Here is a 25,060-nt window from a genome sequence, read left to right on the forward strand (position 1 = left end):
CGGCGAGAGCTGGGGCTACGCCGGCGGCAGGCAACGGCTGAGGCGGCGGCGGCAGCGGCGTGGGTTGGGTTCGAGCGGGCAGCGGCGCCTCCGACTCCTCGGAACGGGAGCCCACGCGGGCGGGCGCCTGAAACAAAGGGAAGCGGGCGTCCGGGCGCCGCGGGTGGGCGGTCAGTCGGTCAGCGCGGAGCCAGCCAGTGGGTGCCCGCGCAAGCCCCGAGCGCGGCTGGCCGGCGCGGCCTCAGGGCGGGAAGATGCCGCGCGTCGTGCCCGACCAGAGAAGCAAGTTCGAGAACGAGGAGTTCTTTAGGAAGCTGAGCCGCGAGTGTGAGGTGAGGCGGGCGGGCGGCTAGGAGGCCGCAGCGCGCCCCGAGTGGGCCCGGGCGAAGAAAAGTTTGGGCGGCGCGGTCCCCGGGAGTCCCGGTCGGCGCGCCTGCGGAGGGGCAATCTCGCCTGGGCGGCCGTCGCCCGCAGCCTCTGCTTGCCTTTATCGGCGCCGCGCTGGGAGGGCGGGCGCGCGGGCGGCGCCGCGGATTTGGCTCCTGATTTCGGGCCGTCTTGCCTTGCAGATTAAGTACACGGGCTTCAGGGACCGGCCCCACGAGGAGCGCCAGGCGCGCTTCCAGAACGCCTGCCGCGACGGCCGCTCGGAAATCGTAAGTCGGCGGGCCCGGGGCGCAGAGAGGGGCGCGCGCGGGTCACTTGTTGCGCCGGGCGGCCGCGGCCCAGGCCGGTTCCGGACGGCGGCGCGGCTGCCGCGGCTCCCGGAACTGAGCGGGCGCCGTCTCACTTCCTACTCGGGTTTCAAAATGCGAAACCAGACGCCGCGGGCCGGTGCTCGCGAGGAGACGCTTTCCCTGGGGCCCGCCGCGGTGGCGCGTGTCGGCCAATGGAGCACCGCGAGTGGGGCTCGAACCCGAGCCAGACTAAAGAAGTGAAGGGCATTGTTTAGGCGGCTACACCAAGGAAGGGTTCAGGGTATTTGTAGCAAGCAAGCAAACCCCCATTCGGAAAAACAACCGGAGCTTCTTTCAAGGTCGGCGATAGTTTGTTTCTTAAAAGGTGAGCTCTCGGTGATTCTCTGTCAAGCGGTCTCACTCCCAGATCGCCGAGAAGAAATCTTTTCTCCAGTTATTTATTGTCCTAATAGAGAGGAAACGGGGGGAAAAGGCCTTAAAAGTGTCATTTTCTTAGAATGTTAAGCTTCAGGAGAATCAGAAATAAACCATTATCCCCATGTCTCGAGTAGGGCTGCCGTTCCTAAAATGCACAGATGGGCGAAACTCACGGTTGATCTCGAGGTCCTCGTTTTAGGAGGCAGATTTGGTGTGTCTTCACCAGATCTTGGGTTGAAGAAAAAAATTCAAGGGTCCTAGTTCCTCTCATCTCCTTTTGGTTTGCCTTGTTGGAGGTGCTGATGAGGAGAGAATGGTAGGAAGAAACCGAGAAAAGAGGTTGATTATTATTTTTTTGAGGTAGAGTCTTGCTCTGTTGCCCAGACTGCAGTACAGTGGCTCGATCTCCACTCACTGCAACCTCCGCCTCCTGGGTTCAAGCGATTTTCGTGCCTCAGCCTTCTGAGTAGCTAGGATTACAGGTGCCTGCCACCACGCCTGGCTAATTTTTGTATTTTCAGTAGAGACGGGGTTTCACCATGTTGGCCAAGCTGGCCTCCTGACCTCAAGTGATCCGCCCTCCTCGACCTTCCAGAGTGTTAGGATTACAGGCGTGAGCCACTGCGTCCGGCCTGATTATTTTTTAAAAAGTTAAAGCGCTGTCTAATGGAATGCTGTTACTATCTGCTGGATGACTTGGACCTATTGCATTGTCAGAGGCTTGAAGTTAGATGCGATTTGAATTTGGGTTAATAGTAGGAAGACATATTGGAAATTTACTTCTCCCACCCCCTTTATAAAACCAGTTTATTTTTATTCAGATATAATTCATATGCCATAAAAGTCTTCCTTTTCATCACTGAACTCAAATTTAATTTTAAAGAATATCTTGATATTTTAAGTGAAGGCTTTTTAGAATTGTAATAGTGAGAAGATACTGGTTAAATTTATAGGAGCTCCTGAATATTTGGTCATTAGTGCATGTTATGAAAGACAGTCTCAAGCTTTTAGCCCACTTGCAAGTTTCTTGAGTAATTGTATTATTTATATGATTGAAGTGCATAAGACATGCTTTTAGATTTTGTCACTGAGTGGTATAAGAAAATAATTCATTAGCTGGTGCGATGATCGTGTCATCCTTTGCCTGGGTTACCTTTTGCAAAAGGAAGGTGGTACACTTGAGGATAGAATTTCCTGGAGGTAAAGGATGCAAGTATAAAAGATAAGATACAAAGTATTTGTACTGTCAATGTTTGCTTTTTTGTTTGTTTTGAGATGGAGTCCCGCTCTATTACCCAGGCTGGAGTGCAGCAGCATGATGTAGTCTTGGCTCACTACAACCTTTGCCTCCCAGGTTCAAGCGATTCTCCTGCCTCAACCTCCTGAGTAGCTGGGATTAGAGGCACACACCACCACGCCCAGCTAATTTTTTTGTATTTTTAGTAGAGACAGGGTTTCACTATGTTGGCTAGGCTGGTTTTGAACTCCTGACCTTAAATGATCCTCCCACTTCGGCCTTCCAAAGTGCTGGGATTACAAGTGTGAGCCACCGCGCCCGGCCTTGATTTTTTTTTTTTTTTTTTAAGAGAGAGGTCTTGCTGTGTGGCCTAGGCTGGGGTGCAGTGGCTGTTCACAGACATAATCATAAGGCACTACAGCCTCAAACTTCTGGGCTCAAGCGATCCTCTTGTCTCAGCCTCCCAATAGCTGGGACTACCAGGCTTGGTGTCACCATACGCCGCCCCATGTATTATATTATTATCACTATTTTTGAAAGCTGAATTTTTTTGGAATGGTGAATCATAGCTAGTAGGGTGTTTTCTGTCATTTCAGACTTTGCTGAATGGAATTATGAATTCAACCCATGGGATATCTGAAATGCCGTAATATTATAGTAGTGTTATAGGTGGTTAGTGTTTGTCTTAAATTTCTTTCCAGGATGAATTAGACATTCTAGACTTTTCCTGTTTCCAAATATCTGATCCTCACCTGAGCCTGGGAGATCGAGGCTGCAGTGAGCCATAATCGCACCACTGCACTCCAGCCTAGGTGACAGAGTGAGACCCTGTCTCCAAAAATAAAACAAATGTCTGATCCAACACATTTTATAAGTTTTAAATTTCTGAAAAGTATTAAAGGTTAAAGAAGGTAGATTGAATGCTGTGTGAGGTTTGCACTTAAGACGACACAGGTCTTATTTTGTTAAGTAATGTAACTATTGGTATTTGGAGAGGAATTTCACATTTCCTAGTTTTTTCTCTTTCTAGTTTCCCTCCTTTAATTTAGTGTTAACCCACATTTAATTACAGGATCCTTAGCTCCTAGAGGGTGGAGACCTCATTAATTCTGTATAAACCCCTCTGGATACAGGTATTTTCCACAATACCATAGGTACTTGATTATTTGAATTTAGAGGCTACTTAATTTAATGCCTGAAATTTATCTTATTACTTATGAACAGGCCATGGTTTCTTTCTATTTGGCTGTGGAAAAAGGCATTATTTTGCCTGTTTTGACAGCAGCCATAAATGGCAAGAATATCCACAGTTCTCAAAACTATTCCCAACCTTTCTCCTGCCCCAGTCGTCCTCTTCTTATTTTGAATGTCTCCTTAACGTATCAGTGAGGTAAATGAAGAATTCATTCTGCTTTTGCCTAGGTTGGAGTGCAGTGGCACGATCTTGGCTTACTGCAACCTCCATCCCCCAGGTTCAAGTGATTCTCTTGACCCAGCCTCCTGAGTAGCTGGGATTACAGGCATACACCACCACACCCGGCTAATTAATTGTATTTTTAGTAGAGATGGAGTTTCACCATGTTTGCCAGGCTGGTCTCGAACTCCTGACCTCGGGTGATCCACCCACCTCGGCCTCCCAAAGTGCTGGGATTACAGGCATGAGCCACCACTCCCAGCCTCATTTTGAATTTAGATGTGAAATAATTTAAGGATGTGTTGATCATCTCTCTCTAACTATAAAAATCAGCCCCCTTATTTTATGCCAATTGAGTTTTTAACTGTAAAACCTAATCAGCATTAAATAAAAGTGAACACCAGTAGAAGAATCTGTGGTAGAATCTGATTTATTCTTTTTTTGAGACTGGATCTCACTCTGTCACCCAGGCTGGAGTGCAGTGGTGCCATTTCCGTTCGCTGCAACCTCCGCCTCCTGCTTCCGCCTCCCGACTAGCTGGGATTATAGGTGCCTGCCATCATGCCTGTCTGGTTTTTGTATTTTTAGTAGAGATGGGTTTCACTGTGTTGGCCAGGCTGGTCTCCAACTCCTGGCCTCAAGTGATCTGCCTGCTTCCGTGAGCCACTGCACCCAGCTTTGATTTATTCTTACGAATTTTTTTTTTTTTTTTTGAGTTGGAGTCTCGTTCTGTTGCCCTGGCTGGAGTGCAGTGGCCCTATCTCAGCTCACTGCAAGCTCCGCCTCCTGGGTTCACATCATTCTCCCGCCTCAGCCTCCCGAGTAGCTGGGACTACAGGCGCCTGCCACCGCGCCTGGCTAATTTTGTTTTTGTATTTTTAGTAGAGACAGGGTTTCACGGTTTTTTGTTTTTTGTTTTTTTTGAGACGGTGTCTCATACTGTCGGCTAGGCTGTGCAGTGCAATGGCAAGATCTTGGCTCACTGCAACCTCCGCCTCCTGGGTTCTCACGATTCTCCTGCCTCAGCCTCACGAGTAGCTGGAATTACAGGCGCACACCACCACACCCAGCTAATTTTTTGTATTTTTAGTAGAGATGGGGTTTCACTATGTTGGCCAGACTGGTGTCGAGCTTCTGATCTCGTGATCTGCCTGCCTTGGCTTCCCAAAGTGCTGGGATTACAGGCTTGAGCCACCGTACCTGGCCTATGCTTACCAATTATGTAGTAAGAGTGTTGGAGATGTCTTCAACGCTAATAATCAATTAAAGAAAAAATATTTATGAGAAGTATGGTTACTCTATGGTGAGAAGAGTAAAAACTAATACATATTTCTAATTCTGAAGAATGAATGGTAAACAGTATGTTGGATTGTCTCAAGGTGTGCTATTTTATAATTTGTGAAACCTATAAAACATAAGACAACCTGGAAATCTTAAATATAGGCGTCATACCAGTGTAGCATTTTGATGTTTTCATTTTGTTTCTTTTTTTCTTTATTTTCCTATGTTGACACCATATTAATATTTTGGAACAGACTTTTTCCAACTCTTACGTATATGTAGGTATCTCATTAAAAGAGTTCTATGGTCAGATAAGTTTGGAAAATGCTTTTCTAGAATGATCTGTTTACCACTTCTGTCTCAGAGAGCGATCTTTATGAGATAATGGACATATAGTGATGAAGCAGGAAATCTCTTCTGAGGTTGGCATCAAGACAGGAGATGAGGTAATACGATCTGCAGAGTGTCTTGGCACAGAGCTGATTTGGGGTACACTGGAGGTGGAAGGATTTGCTACTGAAGAAGCACACCACAGGGATTTTGACACAGGGCATTCATTCATGTGCTGAGTCTCTTTTCTGCCACCACTCTGCTCTGAGAATTTCATTATCTGAAGCTGAAAAAGTTGGCTTTCTTGTTGAACTTAAAGTTATTTCTCATATCATTCAGCAAACACTTTCGTAACATTTACTTGGTACTGTTTTAAGCACTTTACAAATAATTAATTTGTGAGGAAACTGAGGTATGCTTCAGGTCATACAGCCTGGGCAGTTTCCCTCCCAGAAACTCCTTTTTTGTTTGAACTAGTGTTGGGGGGTTCTAAGACTTATGCTCATAGTGCATGGGAAGTTTTTTTTGTTTTTTGTTTTTTCTTGTTTTTGAAATGGAGTCTCACCTGGTTGTCCAGGCTGGACCACAGTGGTGCAATCTCAGCTCACTGCATGCAACCTCTGCCTCCTGGGTTCAAGTGATTCTCCTGCCTCAGCCTCCCAAGTAGCTGGGATTACAGGTGTCTGCCACCACGTCCAGCTAATTTTTTGTATTTTTAGTAGAGACAGGGTTTCACCATGTTGGCCAGGCTGGTCTTGTACTCCTGACCTCAGGTGGTCCACCCGTCTCACCTCCCAACGTGCTGGGATTACAAGCGTGAACCACCACTCTTGGCCTGAAAGATTTTTAAAAATGATGTTGTAATATTGATGTTAGTTCAGTTTCTATGCATATAAAACATTTACCACATGAAAATGGTACCCCAGTTGATTAGGGAAATGCCATCAAAGAGGTTTAGAGATTTAGCATTTAGGTTGACAAGTGTACTGACAGTGCCAGTAATGGAAATAGGAAGGATAATTTTTACCTCTAAAGAATCTAAGCTGTTAACCATCGGGGAACTATTGGATAGCCAAATTGGTTGTTGGCTTTAAACAAATTGCCCCAAATGTGAACCTCTTAATTTGAGATGAAGACTGTATGCATGGAAACAAATAATGCTTCTGAACTTAATTAGTAGAATAAACCAAACAAAAAACTTTTTTTTGAGACGGAGTCTTGCTCTGTCACCCAGGCTGTAGTGCAGTGGTGCGATCTTGGCTCACTACAAGCTCCGCCTCCCGGGTTCACGTCATTCTTCTGCCTCAGCCTCCCAAGTAGCTGGGACTACAGGCGCCCACCACCACGCCTGGCTAATTTTTTGTATTTTTAGTAGAGAGGGGGTTTCACTTTATTAGCCAGGATGGTCTCAATCTCCTGACCTTGTGATCCACCTGTCTCAGCCTCCCAAAGTCCTGGGATTACAGGCGTGAGCCACCGCGCCCGGCCACAAAAAACTGTTTCTGGTTTCAGCAAAGAAGAGTTTACATTTAGATGATGAAAAATGTATTTTTTCAAAAATGCTTTTACTTCCTTTTTTCTTAATTTCCTTTGGGAAAGGGGTAATGTCTTTGTTTTTTGCATGAGGGAAATATAGAGGTAACTTGCTCAAGGGCTACATAAAATGACACTTTATTGAAATGGTTTTAGATCGTTCCATCTGTTGAGCTCTAACATCCAAATCTTTTATAAATATTAGATGAATACTTTTCTCTCCGTTGTAGTCGGATCAAGTTCTCCTAAAGTCAAATATTAGAAAAGACATATTTTTAAAAATCATCTAGGGTTTTAGAGAGTACTGTGACATCGCATGCTAATGTATGGTTTATCAGAGGAGAGACAGAAATTCCAAGTGCATTTTTTATGTACTGCCTGCCATGCAGTGTTTCTTTCAGCAAGGGAAATCAAGGAAAATTAAAGTGTCTCATTTATACAACTTTAAATTGAGGTGTTCTTTAAAATTCAAAACCTTTAGATTTTCAGTGATTTTTACATTTAAAAATAGAAGTTTTTAAATGCAAGGATGGATGGTGGCTTCTGGTTAGACATTAGCAGTGTGAGATCCTAACGTCAGCAAAAAATGACCTGAAAGAAAGTATTGATTCCATGTCTGATTTTATATTAAGCAGCCAATGGCAAATGTCCTCAAAATGGAATCAGATGTTTGTAACTTAATACTTAAGAAAAATGATGAGTGCATGTTTTTTTACTTTTAAGTATTCTCTGTGCTGCCTGACTTAAGACATAAACTGATGTAAAAATAAATGACTGCCTGCATAATTTATGTAATGTCCTGCTCCTGATCCTGTTTGTATTGATTTTTCTAAAAGGCTTTTGTGGCCACAGGAACCAATCTGTCTCTCCAGTTTTTTCCGGCCAGCTGGCAGGGAGAACAGCGACAAACACCTAGCCGAGAGTATGTCGACTTAGAAAGAGAAGCAGGCAAGGTAGGAAACGTTTCTTTGCAATTTAAAATACTGTGAGTTGTTTTGTTACAGATTATTTGGTAATTTACATTTTAATAAAGATCACAGATCTGATTACATCAGCATATGCTCAGATTTGCTTTCATTCCATGTTATAAGGATGTAATATAAATTTTTTTTTTTTGACGGTGTTGAGCTCTTGTTGCACAGGCTGGAGTGCAATGGCGTGATCTCTGTTCATTGCAACCTCCGCCTTGCAGTTTCAAGCAATTCTCGTGCCTCAGCCTCCTGAGTAGCTGGGATTACAGGCACCCACCACCATACCTGGCTAATTTTTGTATTTTTAGTAGAGGTGGGGTTTCACCATGTTGGCCAGGCTGGTCTCGAACTCCTGACCCCATCATGTGCCCTCCTCTGCCTCCCAAAGTGTTGGGATTACAGGCGTGAGCCACTGTGCCTGGTCAATATAATTTTTTAAAACCACTGGTAAACTTTTATATCACTCCATTCCTAATTTCATGTACATGATATTTGTCATAGAACATTCTAACCCTTAAGGAAAGTAACAGAACAATTACTTTAAAAGTTTGACAATACGTATTTTGTTTACAAAAATATATGTAAGTATATTAAATAAAAATAAAATTAAGAGGTGAATGGAAAAAAAAGCCCTCTAGGTTTAAAAATTAATAGTATTTAGAAATATCTCATAGGTAACTTTTTAATTCCATTAACAGCAAATTTACATTTGAGAAAAAACTGAAAATTTTAACTCAGAAATATGTATTTTTTGTTTTGAGAAAAAGTTTCTGGGAACATGTCTTACAGTTTTGATGTTAGAAGTTTAGATTAAAGATACAAAAATATAGGTAAAATGTTTAAGCTGAGAGCCTTATTTCAAGTCTACGTTAAATGTATTACGATTTTGATTTGGGTGATTTTTTTTTTTTTTTTGAGATGGAGTCTCTCTCTGTTGCCCGGGCTGGAGTGTAGTGGCGTGATCTTTGCTCACAGCAACCTCCACCTCCTGGGTTTTAAGCTGTTCTCCTGCCTCAGCCTCCTGAGTAGCTGGGATTACAGGCGTGTGCCACCACAGGCTAATTTTTTTTTTTTTTTTTTTTTTTTGAGATGGAGTCTCGCTCTGTTGCCCAGGCTGGAGTGCAGTGGCGGGATCTCAGCTCACTGCAAGCTCCACCTCCCGGGTTTACGCCATTCTCCTGCCTCAGCCTCCCGAGTAGCTGGGACTACAGGCGCCCGCCACCTCGCCTGGCTAGTTTTTTTTTTGTATTTTTTTTAGTAGAGACGGGGTTTCACCATGTTTGCCAGGATGGTCTCGATCTCCTGACCTCATGATCCGCCCGTCTCGGCCTCCCAAAGTGCTGGGATTACAGGCTTGAGCCACCGCGCCCGGCCATTTTTTGTATTTTTAGTAGAGACGGGGTTTCACCATATTGGTCAGGCTGGTATTGAACTCCTGACCATGTGATCCGCCCGCCTCTGCCTCCCAAAAGGGATTACAGGAGTGAGCCACTGCACCCGGCCTGGTGAAATTTTAATGAATAGCATCTTGGATTGGTTGATCCTTGATTGAGAAGTCAAGGAGTTGACTTCTTGAAGTAAAATTTTTAAAGAAGAAACACTCTTTTAAATCTAGTTTTATACTCAAAACACCCTTTTGGATCCAGTTTTATACTCATTATTTTTTCTGGGTTTGTTTCGCAGTGTGTTTTTGTACCTGTTTTTATCAACGTATTAAGTTAGTTTTCTCAGTGTCATCATGAATGGCATAACCTGCCACATTTATGTAACATGAGAAATGTCTAACTATTCCTTTGAGAAAATTAAAAGGATTTTGTATTAGGAAAAAGATTTTTAATCTTGTGTGTGTATATATACATATATATACGTGTATGTGTATATGTATATGTGTATAGTGTGTATATATGTGTATATATGTATATATAAAATTAAGAATTTTTTGTTTTCTCCAATTTTATGGAATTAGATTTGCTCTTTTGTGCATGACAAAACAATCTTTGAATTGGAAAAGGGAAAATAGATTATAAGATTTTAAAAAATGAGTAATAAGCAAGCAGTTTGCTTTCCTGTGTATTAGTTTGTTTGCTTGGAAAACTAAAAGTGAATGTTCCAGATTTTACTATTTGGTAATTCTTACACAGTATATAAGGAAGAATTTGAGAAGTCCTTGTAGGATTGTTGTTTTTTTGGTCTTTCTGATGCGTATATGTGTGACCATTGAAATTACTATTTTTTCTTGTTTGAATACTTTAAAGTTTGTTTAATGTGGTAGCTCAGATACTAAAGACATAAACCAAAAAAACAAATTTTTTTTTTGTCAGCTTTAGCCCAAAACTATTTTAATGCTTCAAGAGCGTCATCTCAGTGTTACTGAGGTCTTCCAGTATTTAATAACTTATAAATGGGTTGTTAACGCTACTAGAAGTTAAGTTTGCTTGAATTAATTTAATGATATTGCTTGACTAGTGTGAAGACCACATTATCCTTGGACTTAAGCCATTGAGATGTTTTTAATTATATGACCAAAAATAACAAAAATGTGAGATGGTTTGTTCTAGTACAGTCATGTGTCGCTTAATGGCAGGGATATGTTCTGGGAAATGTGTTGCTAGGTGATTTTTATCATTGTGTATATATAGAGCATACTTAGACCTAGGTGGTATAGCCTGCTACACGCTTAGGCTATATGGTATAGTCTGTTGCTCCTAGGCTACAAACCTATACTGTACAGCATGTTACTGTACTGAATACTGTAGTCAACTGTAACACAATGGTAAGTATTTGTGTATCTTCATGTATCTAAACATAGAAAAGACATGGTAAAAATACAATATTAAAAAAATGGCTTTGAATGGAGCTTGCAGGACTGGAAGTTGCTCTGGGTCAGTCACTTGAGTAAGTGGTGAATGAATGTGGTTCTGTAGATTTTATAAACACAGTATGCTTAGGACACACTAAATTGCTTATAAAAATTAAGCAATTGCACTACAATGTTAAAATAGCTATGATGTCACTAGGCAATAGGAATTTTTCAGATTCATTATAATCTTACAGGACTACTGTCATATATATGATCCATTGTAGGCTGAAACGTTGTTAAAGCAATGCATGAGTGTATTAAAAAGATATGTTTTTAATTCTATTAGGAAGAATGGTAGAACTGATGCAAGCTATTAGGAAATGTACATTTTTTAAATTCTGGTTTTAGAAGTTTTTTTTCTGTGAAGTGACAAATGTGAATGTTTTCAGTTTTGCAGGCTTTCAGTCTCTGTCACAACTACTCATCTCTGTAACTACTTAATTCTGCTGTTGTGGTGTGAAAGGGCCCTAGACAATATGTAAACAATTGAGTGTGGCTGTATTCCATAAATGATGACACTGGTAGAAATCAGTATCTTTCCCTCAGATGTAAATCTGTAAATGTTATGCATAGATCATGTATTTCTCAAATAAAATTTTGCCAACATCTGTACTACTTCTGTACTTTTTTTCTAGAAAAAAAAGCATAAGGCAAAAACTCCTGCTGCACTGTTCCATGCCACTGTAATAAAGTTCTCCAGTGAATTTGGAGAAAAGGCATTGCCCTGTGTTTTCTCATCCATGGAGCTCAGACTGTGGGGTCTCGAATTTCTTTTCTCTTTTTATGGTCTGTTTCTTATAACCATTAGGTTTTGTTTCTGTCCCCACAGGACTAGGACTGGAAGCAAAGAAAATTGAAGGAACTTCTCCAAATGTTAATTATTTGCCTCTGTTCCTTATGTTGGATTCCATATCAGTGTGTTCTTTCATATTCTTTCAACTGAGTTACCTCCTGAAGCAGCTTAGTTCTCGTCCCGTTCATATGCAGCTTTGAGGAACTATAGTTGTTAAGGCTTTAGAATTAGGCAAAATTGAGTTAAGTTCTGGCTTCTGCATTTACTATGATGTAACTTTGGGCATGTTTAATTATTATAATCCTCAGTTGTAAAATGAGATTAATGGATACTTCTCAGGGTTGCTGTTGAGAGTAACTGAAATAGTGTATGTAAAGTCTTTAACCACTACTGTACCTGTCACAGTTATCCAAAAATTTATTCATTCAGAAGGTCTTTGTTGAACACCTGTTATGTGTACTGAGCATTGTCCTAGGTATTTGAGATACATCAGTGAACAAAGCAGAGATCCTTAATGGACAATATACATAATAAGTTATGTAATAGCTTACAAAGTGACAATAGCTTTGGGAAAAAGGAAAGGTATTATAGGATAAGGGTGATCAATGAGCAGGAACGTTTGCAGTTTTAAATTGGGTGGTCTGGGTAAGGAAGATCATACCCGAACCAAGACACAAAGGAGGTTAGGGAATGGTGAGCCGTGCAGGAGTTGGGGGTGGGGGAGAGATGTTCTAGACAGAGGAAACAGCCATTATAAAGGGCCCCAGAGTGGCACCCTGTGTTGGATCAACAGCAAGCAGGCCATTGTGGCTAGAGTAGACTGTGAAAGAAGTTGTAGTAGATGAAATCAGAAATAATAATGAGCCAGTTCATGTGACCATGGTAGGCCATTATAACCACATGGGATTTTTATTCTGAGTGAGATGGGGAATAGTTTTGAGTGTTTAGTTTGCTTATTTTTTAGGTACAGGGTCTTGGTATGTTGCCCAGGGTGACTTAAACTCCTGGACTCAAGTTATCCTCTTGGTCTGCTTCCGAAGTAGCTGAGAGTAAAGGCATGCTCCTGCTGCTGGCTTTTGAGTAGATGAATGATATGATCTACGTTAGGTTTTGACAGACTAATGCTAGCTGCTAGGTTAATAATAGATTATAGAGGGCAAAAGTGAAGCAGGCTATTGCAGAATCTTGGTGAGAGACCAGGGTGGTAGCAGTAGAGGTAGTGAGAAATGGTCATATCCTGGATGTATTTTGAGATAGAGACAACAGGATTTGCTTATGGATTGGATATGGCATGTGAGAAAGAGAAGAATTAAGAATGACTCTAACTTAGGCTGAGGCAGGAGAATTGCTTGAACCTGGGAGGGGGAGGTTGCAGTGAGCTGAGATCGTGCTGCTGCACTCCAGCCTGAGCAACAAGAGTGAAACTCCATCTCAAAAAAAAAAAAAAGAATGACACCCACTTTTTGGCTAGAGAAACCGGGAATATGGGTTTACTGTCATGCGGGCTGGGAAAACTGGCTGGAACAATTTTGAGCAGCAGGTTAGGTCGATTTAGGGCATGTGAGCTTGTTGTGGGAGCTTGTTATTGCAGCTTGTTTCTTTGTTTTTTTTTTTTTTTTTTTTTTTTTTTTTTTTTTTTTAAGAGAGAGAGGGTCTCGCTCTGTCACCCAGGCTGGAGTGCAGTGGTGCGATCATAGCTCACTGTAACCTCAAACCTCAAACTCCTAGGCTCAAGAGATCCTCCTGCCTTTTTTTTATCCCCCACAAAACAAGGTCTCATTCTCTTGCCAGGCTGGAGTACAGTGGTGCCATCATGGCTCACTGCAGCCTCAACCTCCCAGGCTCAGGTGATCCTTCCACCTCAGCCTCCCGAGTAGCTGGGACCACAGCATCTCACCTGTAACCCCATCACCACCATGCCTGAAGTTATTTTTGTATTTTTTGTGGAGATGGCGTTCTGTTATATTGCCTAGGTTGGTCTTGAACTCCTGGCCTCAAGTGATCCTCCTGCCTTGGCCTCCCAAAGTGCTGGGATTACAGGCTTTTTAAAAAAACATTTGTTTCTAAGTGTTTCATTATTTTTTCTGCCTCAGTCTCTTGACTCACTAGGACGACAGGTATTTGCCACCACATCTGGCTGATTTTTTAATTTTTTTGTAGAGAAAATAATTATGCTCAGGCTGGCTTCTAACTCCTGGCCTTAAGCAATCCTTCCACCTTGGCTTCCCAAAGTACTGGGATTACAGGCGTGGGACCCTGCATCCAGCCTGAGGTTTTTTTTTTGTTTTTTTTTTTTTTTTGTTTTTTTTTTTTTTTTTTTTTTGAGACGGAGTCTCACTCTGTCGCCCAAGCTGGAGTGCAGTGGCGTGATCCTGGCTCACTGAAAGCTCTGTCTCCTGGGTTCACGCCATCCTCCTGCCTCAGCCTCCCGAGTAGCTGGGACTACAGGCGCCCGCCACCGCGCCCGGCTCATTTTTTGTATTTTTAGTAGAGACGGGGTTTCACCGTGGTCTCGATCTCCTGACCTTGTGATCCGCCCGCCTCGGCCTCCCAAAGTGCTGGGATTACAGGCGTGAGCCACCGCGCCCGGCCCAGCCTGAGTTTTAACAAATGTATGCACCCATGTAGATGCTACCACAGTCAAGATATATTTCAGTTCCCCCCCCCCCAAAGGTTTCCTTGTGCCCCTTTGCAGGAATCTGGGACCGGCTGGACTGGGTGGTTCTGCCTCAGTGTCTCTCATGAGGTTGCAGTCAAGCTTTTGCCTGGGACTATGCAGTCTCTGAAGACTTGACTAGAACTGAAGGATCTGCCTGTTGGTAGGTGGTTTCACCTCCTAGCTATGCTTCTCCATAGAGAGAAAAAGAGTGAAGCCACCATGCCTTTTATTTATTTATTTATTTATTTATTTTTTGAGACAGAGTTTTGCTCTGTCACCCAGGCTGGAGTGCAGTAGAGTAATCTCAGCTCACTACAACCTCTGCCTCCCGAGTTCAAGCAATTGTCCTTCCTCAGCCTCCCAAGTAGCTGGGATTATAGGCATATGCCACCACATGTGGCTAATTTTTGTATTTTTAGTAGAGACGGGGTTTCACCATTTTGGCCAGGCTGGTCTCAAACTCCTAACCTCAGGTGATCTGCCTGCCTCAGCCTCCCAGGGTGCTGGGATTATAGGTGTGAGCCACTGCGTCCAGCCCACTGTGCCTTTTATGATCTATTCTTCAAGTCACTTTCATACCTTTTATGATCTATTATTTGAGTCACTTGTTGCTTAGCCTGTTCATTAGACGCTGGTCACTAAGTCTAACCCACATTCAACAGGGAGAAAGGTGTTCACACACACAGGGGTGTGAATACCAGGAGGCTGGGATCATTGAGGCCATCTTAGAGGCCGGCTAAAATAATATTCACTTAAATTTAGTGAACTCAGAAAAAATTGAATCCTAACAGAGCGGAAGCAAAAAGCCCTATATCCTCTATTATTTGAAATACAGTTTTATGATTTAAGAAAATGGGCTCATAGAAATTAGTCCTTTTATTCATTCTGTTGCTAATGTGGCTGTAGAATATTTTCAAATCAAGGGCTTCCATAAGGAAGTTCTGTTAACGGGTGACTGATTATAAGTACATACCTTACATATGACCAAGTCACAGCACAGAATTTTATAATCTATCCTTCAAATATATTTGAAACTATTATACCCAGGTACCTGGTGAGCTGCCTACATTGGCTCTTAATAAGGATCTTTCTCAGAAACGGTTTAAACTAATACAATATAGTAGAAAGGGCTCTAGATTTGAGTCTAGACAATCATAACTATTTTCCTTAACATGTAAATGAGGATCAGAATGTCTGCCCTATTCATGTGCCTCGTGAGAATTAAATGTAGTACCGGAATATGTGAAAATGCCTTTTAAATTGTAAACCCCTATCCACAGTTAGACTATTTAATGGTTCTGTAGGGTGAGATTATAGCTAACTGATTGATAGAGTGTTTGTGCTATAGCGTACCTTAGGTAAACTTCATGTCAGGTAGTTGAAAAATGTTGGAACACTACATCTTTCCCAAGTGTTCCATCCTGATGTGTTACAAACACTGGCAGCCAAAATGTTCTTAATCCTTCTTTACATTAATTTAGCTGTCAAAAGACAAGGGAAAAGCAACTAATCAGAATTTAAATCATTCTTAAAATTGTATAGACCAAACAACTCCAATTCCTTTTTTCTTTCCTCTTAGGACTTATTTCCATTTACTTTTATTTCAAATAAATGCAAGTGATTATGGTTGACCATAAATTGTTAGTCTTGAGTGGTCAGATTAATGGTTTTTACATGTATTCTGTATCTCATAAAGCTTCATTGGTATTTTGAAATAATGATTGGATGTACTGACTTTGCGATCCCAGTTTATGACTTTAAAGATAAGGGGTATGAAAATCATTTCATAAAAGGAAAAAAATGAACTTTACAGTGATACTGTTCATTTTTTTGTGTAGAAATTGAATATGCTATCTAGTTTTTACCACATTGACCTCAGAAAAAGAGAGGTTACACTTTTTTATGGTTTATATTCCTGTTTATAGCTTGTGATTTTAATTGATAGTCAAATACATTAATATCAGACATCCAGAAGTATTTATAAAGTATATATCATTAGAGTAGCTACTTTGAAAAATCTTGATAAGTTATATATTTTTTCTTTGTGGACTTTTATACTTAAAAGTCTTTTAATTTATTTTTATGAGCATAAAATAAAGCAAAATCTAACAACATTGGATTTAATGAGTAAGGACAGAATTTTATTTTAAATGACCTTTTCTAATAAAAGTCTATGACTCTGCTTCTTCTGGAACCTTTTACGCACTTGCCTGCAGGATCTTTGTCCCAAAATAAATATTGTGTTTGTTTATATACCATCCACAATTTGGCACAGTTTACAGGACTTCTTGATGTTAGCTTTGAGAAATCCCTATTTAAACTCAAGAAGTTCCTTCTCTGTAGATAGCCCAGACATTCCAAATAAAAGATCTCTGTGGTAAAGCTTTGGAGTGTGATTTTCTTTGAGAGAGATTGAGGCAACTTTACAAATACCTTGTCACATCTGGATTTTAAGTATTTCAGTTCAACTAAAATATGAATTGACAGCACTTTGTTATTGACAGTTTAGTGTATTGAAATCTGGTTTTAAAAAATGTTTTAGGTATACTGTAATACTCTAATAATAACTGAATCATACAATTTAGAACTGGTAGCTGCGAGCTTATATATATATAAAAGACACCTTTGTATCTAGAAAAACGTTTGTATTTTTTTTTTTTTTTGAGACGGAGTCTCGCTCTGTCGCCCAGCCCAGGCTGGAGTGCAGTGGCGCGATCTCGGCTCACTGCAAGCTCCGCCTCCCGGGTTCACGCCATTCTCCTGCCTCAGCCTCCCGAGTAGCTGGGACTACAGGCGCCCACAACCGCGCCCGGCTAATTTTTTGTATTTTTAGTAGAGACGGGGTTTCACCGTGGTCTCGATCTCCTGACCTTGTGATCCGCCTGCCTCGGCCTCCCAAAGTGCTGGGATTACAGGCGTGAGCCACCGCGCCCGGCCAACGTTTGTATTTTTAAAGAAAAGTTTTTATTTTCGTTATTTTTCAATCTAAGAGAGGAAGTCGACTTTCTGAAAAAAGTAAAATGTTTTGGCTGGGTGTGGTGGCTCATGCCTGTAATCCCAGCACTTTGGGAGGCTGAGGCAGGTGGATCACCTGAGGTCAGAAGTTTAAGACCAGCCTGGTCAATGTGATGAAATCCCACCTCTACTAAAAATACAAAAAATTAGCCAGGTATGGTGGCATGTGCCTGTAATCCTAGCTACTTGGGAGGCTGAGGCAGGAGAATTGCTTGAACCCGGGAGGCAGAGGTTGCAGTGGGCCGAGATTGCACCACTGTACTCCAGCCTGGGCAACAGAGCAAGATTCTGTCTGAAAAAAAAAAAAATAGAATGTTTTAAAATTAGTATGTCGTAGTACCTTCCAGTTAAAGAGTACATGAATCTGAATATATGGTAAATGCACCTCTGAAGCACTTGAAGATTGTGTAGTCCCTTTTTCCCTTCTTTTGGATTGCATTATTTCCATTTTAGTGTAAAGGTGAAATTCTCATTCATGACCTTTCCTGAATTACATAGTCCAAGTGAGAGAAGGCAGAAATAATGTGTCTGAGAAGAGCATCTTTCACTCTTCCCCTTCTTGCTTCTACTTTCTACGTTTTTTTTGAGACGGAGTCTCGCTCTATCGCCCAGGCTGGAGTGCAGTAGCGCGATCTCAGCTCATTGTAAACTCTGCCTCCTGGGTTCACACCATTCTCCTGCCTCAGCCTCCCGAGTAGCTAGGACTATAGGTGCCCGCCACTGCGCCCGGCTAATTTTTTGTATATTTAGTAGAGATGGCGTTTCACTGTGTTAGCCAGTATGGTCTCCATCTCCTGACCTCGTGATCCGCCCTCCTCAGCCTCCCAAAGTGCTGGGATTACAGGCGTGAGCCACTGTGCCCGACCTTTTTTTTTTTTTTTTTTTTTTTTTGAGATGGTGTCTTGCTCTGTCACCTAGGCTGGAATGCAGTGGTGTAATCTTGGCTCACTGCAGCCTCCACCTCCTGGGTTCAAGGGATTCTCCAGCCTCAGCCTCCGAGTAGCTGGGATTACAGGCCTGGCTAATTTTTGTGTTTTTATTGGAGATGGGGTTTCACCATTTTGGCCAGACTGGTCTCAAACTCCTGACCTCAGGTGATCTGCCCACCGTGGCCTCCCAAAGTGCTGGGATTACAGGCATGAGCCACTGTGCCTGGCCTTTTTCTTTTTTTTTTGAAACTGGATCTCTCTCTGTCACCCAGGCTGGAGTGCAGTGGTGTGATCTTGGCTTATTGCAACCTCTGCCTCCTGGGCTCAAGAGATCCTCCCACCTCAGCCTCCCAAGTAGCTGGAACCACAGGCATGCGCCACCATGCCCAGGTAATTTTTTTTGTAGATACGGGGTCTCACCGTGTTGCCCAAGCTGATCTCAAACTTCTGGACTCAAGTAATCCACTCGCCTTGGCCTCTCAAAGTGCTGGGATTACAGGCGTGTACTCATCATTTTTTTTTAATGGTTAATTCAAATACTACCAGGATAGACTATTGAAATGTTGACTGAAGATGTTAATTTCTTTGTAGCACTGCTATGCCCTGGTTTTACTGTTTCCCATTTTCACTTGTAATTTTTCAATCAGCATTATTGAGGTATACTTTACATACAGTACAGTTCACCTATTTTAACTGTACAAGTCCGTGACAACTGTGTATTCAGTAGTATAACCACCACCAAAGTTAAGATATAGAATGTTTCCATTGCTTCAAAAAGTTCCCTCATGCCCCCTTGCAGATAGTGTTCTAATTGATGAAGACATATATGCACTGATACTTTCGTGATCCTCATCTTACAGGGAAGAAAACGTTTGTAATTTCTTTTTAACAGCATAAAAATGTTGTTTACCTTCAGGTGCAGAGACTTTGTTTCTTCAATATTATTCTTTGATAGTTTTCTACAGAGGATTGGAAGCTACAGACAAGCTAAAGTATAATAGTGATATGGTAGACTTTAATTTTTACCTATTTTTATGAAAGTATACAATGTAAACAGTTGGAAAGTATTATCTATTATAAGCTTTTCAGTTTAAGATGGGCCTGCTCAAATTGATGTGTATTTAGGAACTAAGAATTTTAAATAACATTTGAAGGGCCGGGCACAGTAGCTCACGCCTGTAATCCCAGCACTTTGGGAGACCAATGCAGGCAGATCACAAGGTCAGGAGTTCAAGAACAGCCTGGCCAACATAGTGAAACCCTGTCTCTACTAAAAATACCAAAAAAAAAAAAAAATTAGCTGAGAGTGTTGGTGGGCGCCTGTAGTCCCAGCTACTTGGGAGACTGAGGCAGGAGAATCGCTTGAACCTGGGGGGTGGAGGTTACAGTGAGCAGAGATTGAGCCACTCCACTCCAGCCTGGGAGACACAGCAAGACTCTGTCTCAAAAAAAATAAATAAATAAAATAAATAAATAGCATTTGAAATGTACTTTAATGCTGTGTGTAGAAACTGTATTTAAAAAAATAAAACTTGCCCCTTGGCAGTATTGCTGTGCTTTCAGGACTCTAATGCAGAGTGTACCTAAGAAGGAAAGGGCTGAGTCTGGGAATGGTTGGCAGGTTGTTTTTGGGGATGAAAAACTTTTTACCCATGTATGCAGCCAGTACTGAGCCTTTTTGTGTTTTAAAACTTCAGATGTAAAGGCAGGTTAACCTTCAGATTAAAACAAAAAGATGGCATAGAAACTGGTGACTTCGACATTTACATTAGAAGAATTTAGATGTTTTCAAATAAACAAATCTTCTGCCCATATCATAGATGTTCAAAGTTTGTTCTGTATAACAACAATCATATTTTCTAATAATTGTGTGGCCCCGTTTGCAGAACATTGTTCTAAGTAATGAGCACTTTGGGAGAACCCTCTCAATTGTTTTTTTGGGATATTGTTTATTCACACCAGCTTTTTAGTCCTGAGTTTCAATCCCTTTGCTATCCAGAACATTTCTGGGCCATTTTTTACTGAGCCAGGTGCCGTGGCTCGTGCCTGTGGTCCCAGTGCTTTGGGAGGCCAGGGCAGGTGAATCGCCTAGGGTTAGGAGTTCAAGACTAGCATGGCCAGCATGGTGAAGTCTCTACTAAGAATGCCAAAATTGGCTAGGCATGGTGGCAGGTGCCTGTGGTCCCAGCTGCTCTGGAGGCTAAGGCAGGAGAATCGCTTGAACCTGGGAGGCAGAGTGAGCCGAGATTGCGCCACTGCACTCAGCCTGGGAAGTGAACAAAATTCCATCTCAAAAAATAATAATAAAAATAAAAATGCAGAAATTGGTCAGGCGTGGTGTCGCATGCCTCTGGTTCCAGTTACTCGGGAGGCTGGGGCGGGAGAGTTGCTTGGGCCTGGGAGGCAGAGGTTGCAGTGAGCAGAGATTGCACCATGGCACTCCAGCCTGTAGCAGAGCGAGGCCCAGTCTCCAAACAAATAACAACAAAAAAAAAAACTCTAAAAGATTTCTTATTTTCCTTAAGCGTATTGGCCAAGGTTAAAATATTCATCCTGAATATTCTGTATGAAAACATTGGATATGAAGAAAAAAAGAAAATTTGGGCAGTTGACCAGGGGGGAGAATCAAGGTTTTTGGTTCTTCCTAACACTTCTTCTCAATGAGACTATACTCACTTTTTAAAAAGCTATTTATAAAATATTAAGATATTACATAAAGTTAAAAATTGAAACGAAAGTCAGCATCTTAAATTCACCAATTGCACAACTGAATGGTGTTTTTTGTTTGTTTGTTTTTTTGAGACAGAGTCTCGCTCTGTTGCCCAGGCTGGAGTGCAGTGGCATGATCTTGGCTCACTGCAAGCTCCACGTCCCGGGTTCACACCATTCTCCCGCCTCAGCCTCCCGAGTAGCTGGGACTACAGGCGCCTGCCACCACACCTGACTAATTTTTTTGTATTTTTTTTAGTAGAGATGGGGTTTCACCATGTTAGCCAGGATAGGATGGTCTCGATCTCCTGACCTTGTCATCTGCCCACCTCAGCCTCTCAAAGTGCTGGGATTACAGGTGTGAGCCACCGCACCCAGCCTTTTTTTTTTTTTTTTTTTTGAGATGGAGTTTCGCTCTTGTTGTCTAGACTGGAGTGCAGTGGTGCGATCTCAGCTCACGGCGACCTCCACCTCCCGGGTTCATGCAGTTCCCTACCTCAGCCTCCCGAGTAACTGGAATTACAGGCATGTGCCACCACGCTTGGCTAATGTTTTGTATTCTTAGTAGAGACGGGGTTTCTCCATGTTGGTCAGGGTAGTCTCGAACTCCTGACCTCAGGTGATCTGCCCACCTCGGCCTCCTTAAGTGCTGGGATTACAAGTGTAAGCCACCACGCCCGGCCACTGAGTGGTTTTTAATATAGTCACAACCATCACCATTACCTAATTTGTGAATATTTTAGAGACGGAGTCTCTTGTCTGCCGGGCTGGAGTGTAGTGGTGCGATCTCGGCACACTGCAACCTCTGCCTCCCAGGTTCAAGCTATTCTCCTGCCTCAGCCTCCTGAGTAGATGGGATTACAGGAGCCCGCCACCACGCCTAGCTGATTTTTGTACTTTTAATAGAGATGGTTTCGCCATGTTGGCCAGGCTGGTCTCGAACTCCTGACCTCAGGTGATCTGCCCACTTTGGCCTCCCAAAGTGCTGGGATTACAGGCGTGAGCCACCGTGCCTTGCCCCATGCTATTTTTGAAACAGTCTCGCTCTGTTGCCCAAGCTGGAATGCAGTAGCACAACCATGGCTCACTACAGCTTCAACCTCCCAGTCTCAAGCGATTCTTCCACCTCACTGGGACTGTAGGCACATGCCACTGCACCAGCTGTTTGTTTTGTTTTCTTTTACTTTTTGTAGAGAAGGGGTCTCACTATGTTGCTTAGGGTAGTCTCGAACTCCTGGCTGGGTTCAAATGATCCTCCCACTTTGGCCTCCCATGAACCATTTTAAATGCTTTTTGAAAACTGCAAAGCAGTTTTTATGGTGATCGCCACCACCAGACACTGTGGTAGTGATAATAGTTTACATTATCACTAATTATCTTAATACTGCACTATATAGAAGTGTTTAATTTTAGAACATATCTGGTGATAGCTTGATTTTACAGCTGAGGAAACTGAGGCCAGAGAGGCTAAGTAAACCTTCAGAAGTCATGTTACCTGTTTCCTGGTAGAGCCAGGACCCCGACCTACTTCTTTTTTTTAACCACCAAGTCTGTTCTTTGTATGCTACACTACTGCTAATAAGTAATCATTAGGGAAGTTGATGCTAACTCCACATACCACTTTCCGAAGCCTTATTTAAAGTTATTTTGGCCCACCAAGTTACTCTACTGATATATGTATATAAATTATACATATTAGATTATAATTTATATATATATATAAAAATATATTTAATATGTAATATATAATTATATATCTAATATATAATGTATATATTTATAATATATAAATTACATACAATTTGTATATATTTACTTATATATTATATAATATAATCTGTATTATGTATGATTGTCTTATATATATTAATATATATAGTATCTAATATATAAGATATATATTATATCTATATACGTATAGCATTATGTTCTAAGACTTATTTTTTTATATATATATGTAGTATGTTCTAAGACTCTCGGGGATTCCTGAGTACAGGATTTGATAGTACCAAATCCTATATATGTGCTATTTTTTCCTATACAGATATATACCTATGATAAAGTTTAATGTATAAATTAGGCACAGTAAGAGATTAACAACCATAACTAATAATAAAGTAGAATATGGCCAGGCAAGGCTGCTCACAACTATAATCCCAGTGTTTTGGGAGACCAAGGCAGTAGGATTGCTTGAGTCCAGGAGTTTGAGACCAGCCTGGGCAATATGAAACCCTGTCCATACAAAAAAGTTTAAAAATTAGCCGGGTATGGTGGCATACACCTGTAGTCTTAGCTATTTGGGAGGCTGAGGTGCGAGAATTGCATGAACCTGGGAGTTTGAGGCTGCAGTGAATTATGATTGAGTGATGACACTCTAGCCTGAGCAATAGAGCAAAACCCTGTCTCCAAAAAAATTAAAAGTTTAAAAAAACAAAGTGGAATACTAATAACAATATGCTGTAATAAATGTAAAATGAAGGTTATTTGAACATAAGCACTGCCATACTGCAGCAGGGTGGCTACTAAGTAACTAATAGACACATTCCTTATATAGCGTGGATGTGCTGGAGAAAGAGATGATTCATCTCTCTGGAGAGGAGTGCAATTTAAAACTTACAAATTGTTTATTTCTGGAATTTTTCATATAATATTTTTGGACTGTGATTAGTAACCGTGGGAGTAACTGAAACCATAAAGAACAAAACTGTGGCTAAGCGGGGACTACTGTACTTGATACATTTTTCCTTTTAGGAATTCTGCTAAATCATTTTTCATTTGTTAGATGTGTCTTACAAAGAATAGATAAAAACGTACATTTTAGGAATAATGATAAAAGGAACATAGGTATATTAGGACTGATGTTCAGTGTGGTAGCTGTTATACAATCCACATGTGACTGTTGAACACTTGTAATGTGGCTAGTGTGAATTCACATGTGAGGTGTGTGGAAAAGCACAAACCAGATTTTGAAACTCAGTATGAAAAACAAAAATAATACAATGTATTGCTATATATATGGATCCAAAATATATATCCAAAATAATGTAATATATTGTTTTTTATATATATATATATATGTGGATCCAGTTTTATACTTATTATTTTTTCTGGGTTTGTTTCACAGTGTGTTTTTGTACCTGTTTCTGTCAACTTACTGAATTAGTTTTCTAAGTGTCATGAATAGCATAACCTGCCACTTTTATGTAAAACATGAGAAATGTCTAAATGACCAACATATATAGGTAAAATGTTTAAACTGCGAGCCTTATTTCTACGTTAACTGTATTATATGATTTTGGTGATTTTTTTTTTTTTTTTTTTTTTTTTTTTGAGATAGAGTCTTGCTCTGTTGCCCAGACTGGAGTGCAGTGGCATGATCTTGGCTCACTGCAACCTCCACCTCCTGGGTTTTAAGCTATTCTCCTGCCTCAGCCTCCTGAGTAGCTGGGATTACAGGCATATATATATATATGTGTGTGTGTGTGTGTGTGTGTATATATATTCCTATAGCAATAGCTACAGGCATATATATGTGTGTGTGTATATATGTATTTCTATAGCAATAGAAATATATATAGCAATAGGAATATATGTATATATAGCAATAGGAATATATATACATATAGCAATAGGAATATATATACACACACATATAGCAATAGGAATAGATAATGTATTTTGAGATGAGTTCTGGCTATATCACCCAAGCTGGAGTTCTGTGACACGATCTCAGCTCTCTGCAACCTCTGCCTCCCAGGCTCAAGCCATCCTCCCATGTTGCCCAGGCTGGTCTCGAACTTGTGAGCTCAAGCGATCCACCTGCCTTAGCCTCCCAAAGTGCTGGGATTGCAGGTGTGAGCCACTGTGCCTGACCCAAGATATTGCTTACTTGATACCATGTTGAAAATTTTAGATGTTTTGAATTAAGTAACATTAAAATTAATTTCACCTCTTTTTACTTTTTAAAAAATGCCTACTAGGCTGGGTGCAGTTGCTCATGCCTGTAATCCTAGCACTTTGGGAGGCCAAGGTGTGAAGATTGCATGAAGCCAGGAGTCTGAGACCAGCCAGGTCAGCATAGTGAGACCTCATCCTTACAAAATAAAAACATTTTTTAAGTGACTGGACATAGTGGGGTGTGCCTGTAGTCCTAGCTCCTGGTGAGGCTGAAGTGGGAGGTTTGCTTGAGCCCAGGAGTTCAAGGCTGTAATGAT

The 25,060-nt window shown here is 41.5% G+C and overlaps 1 protein-coding gene across 3 annotated transcripts in view; it reads left to right on the plus strand.

Annotated features, from left to right (window-relative positions):
• Nucleotides 1–25,060, plus strand: part of CBFB (core-binding factor subunit beta) — a 77,919-nt gene continuing 52,859 nt past the window's right edge. For 2 of the 3 annotated variants that reach the window (XM_050774980.1, XM_050774979.1), the window contains exons 1-3: nt 1–332; nt 570–656; nt 7,747–7,863. In XM_050774980.1, the coding sequence (XP_050630937.1) occupies nt 255–332; nt 570–656; nt 7,747–7,863 (282 nt within the window). In that variant the 5' untranslated portion in view covers nt 1–254. Of the gene's footprint in view, nt 333–569; nt 657–5,298; nt 5,494–7,746; nt 7,864–25,060 lie in introns of those variants that run through there. The other variant, XM_050774981.1, reaches the window with a different exon arrangement.

The sequence above is a fragment of the Macaca thibetana genome, chromosome 20 (genome assembly GCF_024542745.1).
Source record: "Macaca thibetana thibetana isolate TM-01 chromosome 20, ASM2454274v1, whole genome shotgun sequence".
Classification (NCBI taxonomy): domain Eukaryota; kingdom Metazoa; phylum Chordata; class Mammalia; order Primates; family Cercopithecidae; genus Macaca; species Macaca thibetana.